Source organism: Mandrillus leucophaeus, unplaced genomic scaffold (genome assembly GCF_000951045.1).
Source record: "Mandrillus leucophaeus isolate KB7577 unplaced genomic scaffold, Mleu.le_1.0 Scaffold141, whole genome shotgun sequence".
NCBI classification, from domain to species: domain Eukaryota; kingdom Metazoa; phylum Chordata; class Mammalia; order Primates; family Cercopithecidae; genus Mandrillus; species Mandrillus leucophaeus.
Genome location: NW_012101377.1, coordinates 2,562,489 through 2,570,969, shown reverse-complemented (window position 1 = coordinate 2,570,969; position 8,481 = coordinate 2,562,489). Strand labels below are relative to the sequence as shown.

The 8,481-nt window shown below is 44.0% G+C and overlaps 1 protein-coding gene across 1 annotated transcript in view; it reads right to left on the bottom strand.

Annotated features, from left to right (window-relative positions):
- The window catches only part of ZBTB8A (zinc finger and BTB domain containing 8A), a 50,689-nt gene that overhangs the window by 4,627 nt on the left and 37,581 nt on the right, over positions 1 to 8,481 (bottom strand). The window contains exons 2-3 of the mRNA XM_011974061.1: positions 6,623 to 7,446; positions 2,803 to 2,972 (exon numbers count right to left, since the gene is read on the bottom strand). Of these exons, the coding sequence (XP_011829451.1) occupies positions 2,803 to 2,972; positions 6,623 to 7,445 (993 nt within the window). The 5' untranslated portion in view covers position 7,446. The remainder of the gene's footprint in view (positions 1 to 2,802; positions 2,973 to 6,622; positions 7,447 to 8,481) is intronic.

Here is an 8,481-nt window from a genome sequence, read left to right as displayed (position 1 = left end):
GTGTGTGCTTGTAATCCCAGCTACTCGGGAGGCCAAGGCAGGAGAATCTCTTGAACTCAGCAGGTGGAGGTTGTGGTGAGCCGAGATCATGCCACTGCACTCCAGCCTGGATGACAGAGCGAGACTCTGTCTCAAAAACAAAACAAAACAAAAAACTATGGGTATCAAATGTGGTATTGTTTTTGTTACAAGCTCTGATACAGATTCATGTCCATCCCTTCAAAATATATATCTTCTAACTCCATCCACTGAAATAGTGTAAAAGAAATGACACCTCCATAACAATGATTGCCCAGACTTTGAGCTCTAATTTCACTTTCCATTAAAGGAAACGGATTGAGAAATGGCTGGTTCCAGCTCTGTTGTAGGGAAAGTACAAAGTGAGTCTTGGCCTCTTTTGGAGTCAGAGAACAAGGACACTTTCAAAATTTAATGGAGTTGTGACAAAAGGAGACAAGAGCCAGTGTCAAGGTAGAGACTGTTCACTGGATAAAACTGAAAATTTGAGTATCAAAAAGAATAATAATTGTGGATCCAGACATAATAAACCAATACAAATTCCTGAGACCATCTGATATCTAAAAATATAAGACCAGCAGGTGTGGTGGCTCACGCCTGTAATCCCAGTACTTTGGGAGGCCGAGGTGGATGGATCACTCAAGGTCAGGAATTCAAGACCAGCTTGGCCAACATGGTGAAACCCCACCTCTACTAAACATACAAAAACTGGCCGGGTGCGGTGGCTCAAGCCTGCAATCCCAGCACTTTGGGAGGCCGAGACAGGTGGATCACGAGGTCAGGAGATCAAGACCATCCTGGCTAACACGGTGAAACTCCGTCTCTACTAAAAAATACAAAAAACTAGCCGGGCGAGGTGGCGAGCGCCTGTAGTCCCAGATACTCAAGAGGCTGAGGCAGGAGAATGGCGTAAACCCGGAAGGCGGAGCTTGCAGTGAGCCGAGATCTGGCCACTGCACTCCAGACTGGGCGACAGAGCCAGATTCCGTCTCAAAAAAGAGAAAAAAAAAAAAAACAAAAACTAGGTGGGCACCTGTAGTCCCAACTACTTGGGAGGCTGAGGCAGGAGAATTGCTTGAATCTGGGAGGCAGAGGTTGCAGTGGGCCAAGATCACGCCATTACATTCCAGCCTGGGCAACAGAGCAAGACTCTGTCTCCAAAAAAAAAAAAAGAAAGAAGGCAGGTATAGTGAAGACCCTCTCTGGTTGGACAGCAGCAACTAGACTGAGATCCTTCCAGACAAGGATTCAGTAATCACTGGTAGATGCTGAGTATCTGCAGTGGTGATTCTGACCTAGACACTTAAAACATTTATACAGTTTACATTATCTTTGGCTCTGAACAGACAGGTATATAAAAACATGTTAGACTTAAGTGAATTAAAATGGAAATATAATATTTTACCATGAAAAGAATATACCCCACTTCAAGGTCTAAAAGGACAATAAAATCAATATATATAATTATGCTTTATGTGCAAAGTAAAAACACTAAGTTGGAGAAATTTTAAATATGGTAGAGTTGTGTGAAAATATTTCCCTCAGCAAATGAGATGATCCTAAAGCCCATAAATGTACATTTTTTTTTTTTTTTTTTAACACAGGGTCTCACTGTGTCATCCAGGCTGGAGTGCAGTGGCTTGATCTTAGCTCACTGTAACCTCCACTTCCTGGGTTCAGGCGATTCTTGTGCCTCAGCCTCCTGAGTAGCTGGGATTACAGGTGTGAGCTACCACACCACACTAATTTTTGTATTTTTGGTGGATGGGGTTTCACCATTTTAGCCAGGCTGGTCTTGAACTGAACTGGCCTCAAGCCATCTGCCTGCCTTGGCCTCCCAAAGTGCTGGGATTACTGGTGTGAGCCACTGCGCCTGGCCAAATGTACATATTTCTTAAGAAGTAAAATGATGGGTCAGGTGTGATGGCTCACGCCTGTAACCCTAGCATTTTGGGAGGCCGAGGCAGGTGGATCACTTGACCCCAGGAGTTCAAGACCAGCCTGGGCAACATGATGAAATCCCATCTCTACAAAAAATACAAAAATACAAAAATTTGCCCGGTGTGTTGGTGCAGGCCTGTAGTCCCAGCTACTCAGGAGGCTGAGGAGGAAGGATAATTTGAGCCTGAGAAGTTGTGGCTGCAGTGAGCTGAGATGGTGCCACTGCACTCCAGCCTGGGCGATAGAGAGACCCTGTCTCAAACAAAACAAAACAAAACAAAACAAGGCCGAGCGTGGTGGCTCATGCCTGTAATCCCAGCACTTTTGGGAGGCTAAAGCAGGTGAATCACCTGAGGTCAGGTGTTGGAGACCAGCCAGGCCAATGTAGTGAAACCCCATCTCTACTAAAAATACAAAAATTAGCCAGGCGTGGCACACCCCTGTAATCCCAACTACTCGAGAGGCTGAGGCGGGAGAATTGCTTGAACCCGGGAGGCAGAGGTTGCAGTGAGCTGAGATTGTTGGCTGGGCAACGAGTGAAACTCCATCTCAAGAAAACAAAAACTCCATCTTAGCTAACACAGTGAAACCCCGTCCCTACTAAAAATCAAAAAAAAAAAAAAGAAATTAGCTGGGCGTGGTGGCAGGCACCTGTAGTCCCAGCTACTAGGGAAGCTGAGGCAGGAGAATGGCGTGAACCCAGGAGGCAGAGGTTGCAGTGAGCCGAGATCGCGCCACTACACTCTAGCTTGGGTGACAGAGCGAGACTCCATCTCAAAACAAACAAACAAACAAAGAAAACAAAAAAGAATTAGTAAAACGATGAAAAAAAATCATACATACTGTTCGAAAATGGCTACTTAGATGGTCTAGTCTGCTAAATCTTTTTCCGCAGGCTTGACATGGATAGGGCTTTTCTCCTGTATGACAGCGAAGGTGGCGCTTTAGGTCTGCCTTCCGCTTCACCACATGTGGGCAGTACGGGCACTTGAATCGCATCCGGGGCAGATCATCTGTCAAGAGACGCTTTGATTAAATCATTGGAAAGTTCATAATAACAATTCTAATAACAGAAAGAATCCAATCCAACCCCACTGGAAACAAGAAAAAAATAAACTTAAAAAAAATTATGAAATAAAAAGAATGCACAAAGAGTTGGTGAGCCCAAAAAATAACAGATGAAAGAAATTTTATTAAGACTAGATTGTCAATGTAATTCTAAGTATAGAACTTTAACTTCAGTATTTGATATATTTAGAAAGTTGGGTAAATTTGGCTGGGCATGGTGGCTCATGCCTGTAATCCCAGCACTATGGGAGGCCAAGACAGGCAGATCACGAGATCAGGAGATCGGGACCATCCTGGCTAACCCAGTGAAACCCCTTCTCTGCTAAAAAATACAAAAAATTAGCCGGGCATGGTGGCAGGCGCCTGTAGTCCCACCTACTCGGGAGGCTGAGGCAGGAGAATGGTGTGAACCCAGGAGGTAGAATTTGCAGTGAGCTGAGATGGCGCCACTGCACTCCAGCCTGGGCGACAGAGCGAGACTCCGTCTAAAAAAATAAATAAATAAAAAATAAAAAAAAGCAAGTTGGGTAAATTCAGACTGATACAGACTGCCATGCTTTTTTTTTTTTTTTTTGGGATGGAGTTTCACTCTGTTGCCCAGGCTGGAGTGCAAGACGCAATCTCTGCTCACTGCAACCTCCGCCTCCTGGGTTCAAGCAATTCTCTTGCCTCAGTCTCTTGAGTAGCTGGGATTATAGACACGCACCAGAACGCCTAGCTAATTTTTGTGTTTTTAGTAGAGACAGGGTTTCACCATGTTGGTCAGGCTGGTCTCGAACTCCTGACCTCGTGATCCGCCCGCCTCTACCTCCCAAAGTACTGGGATTACAGGCATAAGCCACTGTGCCTGGCCTGCCGTGCCTTTTTTTTTTTTTTAATTTAATGCATTAGGGTCATTAGATTTTAAATGTAAAATAGTACTATATTTTAAAACTGTACACAATTTCAAAGTAAAAGTATTTAGTATTTAAGCTTTTTTCTTGGAGGAAAATCACTTGAGGTCAGGGGCTTGAGACCAGCTTGGCCAACATGGTAAAACCCCATCTCTACCAAAAGTAAAAAAAAATTAGCCAGGTGTGGTGGCGCATGCCTGTAATCCCAGCGTTTTGGGAGGCTGAGGTGGTAGAATCGCTTGAACCCGTGAGGTGAAAGTTGCAGTGAGCCAAGATTGTGCCACTGCACTCCAGTCTAGGCAACAGTGTGAGACCCTGTCTCAAAATAAATAAATAAATAAATAAATAAAAAATTATTGTTCAATTTAGGTATGACAATAGTATTGTAGTTTTTTTCTATACTATTTTAAGGACACATTCTGAACGATTTACAAGTGAAAACATATGATGTCTGAGATTGGTTTAAAAGTAATAAAGGGAGTGGGTTAGGGATAAGGATACAGACATGAGACAGGCCATGAGTTAGAGGTTGTGGGACTAGGTCATGGATGCATGGAGGTTAATTATACCATTCTCTTTTTACTTTTGTATATGTTTGAAACTTTTATAAAATAAAAATCAGGCTGGACACAGTGGCTCATTCCTGTAATCCCAGCACTCTGGGAGGCTGAGGTGGGAGGATCATTTCAGGCCAAGAGTTCAAGACCAGCCTGGGAAATATAATGAGACCCACCATCTCTACAAAATAGCAAAATAAAATAAAATAAAATAAATATGTAATCTGTATCTTACAACCTTGAGGAGTTTCATTTTAATATAATTTTCCTTTAAATTTACATGGAAACTATTAGGCAAATTTGTTAACTGATTAACTAGGGGGGAAATTGTATGATACGCATTTCTTATCCCTATTCTCTACTTCCAGAGTGAGGGAGGATTATTCTGAAACTGTTAATTTACATGATCTTTCTGCGTTTTACTATTATCATGAAAATGAGATATCTCATGTTGCACATGGGTCCACTGTAGACTTACAGGACCAGTGTCATGGGTTGTATGTGAGGTGTTCTTTTTTGGGTGGGAGATGGGCTCTATGTTTCCTCTGCTGGTCTTTTAACTCCTGGGCTCAAGTGATGCTCTGCCTTAGCCTCCCCAGTAGCTAGGACTACAGGCATTCCTTTAAAAAAAAAAACGATGTGTTGGGCGCAGCGGCTCATGCCTGTAATCCCAGCACTTTGGGAGGCCGAGGAGGTCAGATCACCTGAGGTCAAGAGTTCAAGACCAGCCTGGGAAACGTGCAGAAACCCCGTCTCTACTAAAAATACAAAAAATTAGCTGGGCGTGGTGGCAGACGCCTGTAATCCCAGCTACTCCGGAGGCTGAGGCAGGAGAATTGCTTGAATCCGGGAGGCAGAGGTTGCGGTGAGCCGAGATTGCGCATTGCACTCCAGCCTGGGCAACAAGAACAAAATTCCATCTCAAAAAAAGAAGAAAAAAAATGTATTTGTATCTTTTTTTTTTTTTTTTTTTTTGAGATGGAATCTCCCTCTGTCACCCAGGCTGGAGTACAGTGGCGTGATCTCAGCTCACCACAACCTCCACCTCCCGGGTTCAAGCAATTTTCCTGCCTCAGCCTCCTGAGTAGCTGGTATTACAGGCGTGTGCCACGCCCAGCTTATTTATTTTGTATTCTTAGTAGAGACAGGGTTTCACCATATTGGCCAGGCTCGTCTTGAACTCCTGACTTTGTGATCTGCCTGCGTCATCCTCCCAAAGTGCTGGGATTACAGGCGTGAGCCACCGCGCCCAACCTGTGTTTGTATCTTAATAAGCTAAATATTCCTCTGAGTAAATACACAGAAAAAAAAAAGACTATTTAAAAGTAAAAATATGTGTCTTAGAAATTGAACTATTTAGAAAAGAGCTTTAAACATTTAAGAGTAATCTAACCACCCACAGATACAGGTTTGAAAAATCATGGGTTCTGACCCTTAGTACTCTTATTATTTTGATTGTCATTATATTTATTCAATATTATTTTGAATTAAAAAATTTAAATCCACGTTTTATGAAACAAATTTCTTCTTCCTTTTTTTTTGAGACACAGTCTCATTCTATTGCCCAGGATGGAGTGCAGTGGTGCAATCCCAGCTCACTGCAACCTCTGCCTCCCAGGCTCAAGTGATTCTCCTGCCTCAGCCTCCTGAGTAGCTGAGACTACAGGTGTGCACCACTATGCCTGGCTATTTTTTTTTTGTTTTTTGAGAAGGACTCCCGCTCTGTCACCCAGGCTGGAGGGCAGTGGCGCAATCTCAGCTCCCTGCAACCTCCGCCTCCTGGGTTCAGGTGATTCTCCTGCCTCAGCCTCCTGAATAGCTGGGATTACAGGCACATGTCACCATGCCCCGCTAATTTTTTTGTACTTTTAGTAGAGATGGGGTTTTGCCATGTTGACCAGGCTGGTCTTGAACTCCTGACCTCAGATGATCTGCCCACCTCAGCCTCCCAAACTGCTGGAATCACAGGCGTGAGCCACCACGCCTGTCGTTACTAAATAAATTTCATTACAGAAATAGAACTTTTGAAAAAAATCACTTGCTTCAACTGCTTAGAGCACCTGAAACTAAGGGTGTTTTGACAGAAGACCGATTTATATAGCACTTTGGAACCTAGAGGAGGGGACTTATGCCCTTCTTGGGTACCTGGAAAACTTTTGGATGTGACATCAGATCCTTGACCGTACTGATAGCCAACAGGAGGAGAGTCCATTTCAGCATCAATTTGTGCTTGTTCTTCAGACTGGGAAACATGGCTGGAAGAATCAGATGTTCGTGCTTCTCGTTTGCTTGACTTATAATGAGTAACTTCAGAAGGCTGTGACAATCTCAAATGTTTGGTCTTTTTAATGGACTCTTTCCTTGGTTCATGCTTGGCCAAGGGTTGTTGAGTATTCTTCTGGGAGGCTGGATGATAATTATACTTATTCCAAGATTTTCCACTTATTATACCTGCTCCTTGCTCTGGGCTTAGGTGAGAACGTGGAGAACTGCTTCCTTCTTGCCAGCCACCACTATAAAAAGAGGAACGTTCTACACCATTAGAATTGGCATCTTTATCTGAGAGACTGAAATAGCGATCTTTTTCTTTCTCACTAATGTCTAAGGAAGATTTAATAAAAGTCTTACATACACTTATGACATCAGTCATCTGAAGGAAGCTAGCAGCCGACATCACTTCTATGACATTCTGACCAGTAAGAGACAGTTTGCCAGAATATACGAAGTCCAAGATAACTGTAAAAGTGTCAGGGGAGAAAGCCTGAAATGTAGCTGTGGTTGGCTGACTTGTCTCTTTTGAATTCTGAGAAAGAAGCATTTTAAAGTAGCCGCTACTAGCAAATAATACATTTCGATGTGCTTTGAAGACCTTCCCTTCAACTAGAATACTGCAGTCACAAAATACATCTTGCCTGCGCTGCTCGTTCAGTTGCTGCAGGAGGTGAGACTGATGAGAGGAGATCTCCATTCTGAAGAGGAAAAGACACGTGTGGTTACCAAAACCTACATTACAATTATTTTATTTTGTTTTGAGACAGGATCTTGCTCTGTTGCCCAGGCTGCAGTGCAGTGGTGTGATCAAAGCTCACTGCGGCTGGGCACAGTGGCTCACTCCTGTAAGCCCAGCACTTTGGGAGGCTGGGGGGGGGGATCACCTGAGGTCAGGGGTTCGAGGCCAGCCTGGACAACATGGTAAAACCCTGTCTCTACCAAAAATACAAAAATTAGCTGGGTGTGGTGGCGGATGCCTGTAATCCCAGCTACTTGGGAGGCTGAGGCAGACGAATTGCTTGAACCTGGGAGGCAGAGGTTGCAGTGAGCCAAGATTGCACCACTGCACTCAGGCCTGGGCCACAGAGCAAGACTCCATCTCAAAAAACAAACACCCAAAAAACAAACAAATAAAAAATGCTCACTGCAACCTTAAACTCCTGGTTTCAGTGATTCTCCTACCTCAGCCTCCAAGTAGCTGGGACTACAGGTGTGCACCACCATGCCTGGCTATTTTTTTTTTTTTTTTTAATAGAGATAAGGTCTCGCTATGTTACCCCAGCTGGTCTCTAACTCCTGGACTCAAGCAATCCTCCTGCCTCAGCCTCCCAAAGTGAACAATCCTTTTCTAAGGTGAGTCAACTAAAATAATAATCAGAAGCCTCTTTTATTCCATTAAGAACTCTTTCTTGTTGGAGAATATAATTGCCAAGACACAGAAGATAATAGGTTTCAACACATCACTTAATACTAGACTGTTATCACCTGGGCACGGTGGCTTATGCCTGTAATCCCAGCATTCTGGGAGGCCGAGGCGGGCAGATCACAAGGTCAAGAGCCAAAGATCATCCTGGCCAACATGATGAAACCCCGTCTCTACTAAAAATATGAAAATTAGCTGGGCGTGGTGGTGTACGCCTGTAGTCCCAGCTGTTCAGGAGGCTGAGGCAGGAGAATCGCTTGAACCTGGGAGGTGGAGGTTGCAGTGAGCTGAGGTCGCAGCACTGCACTCC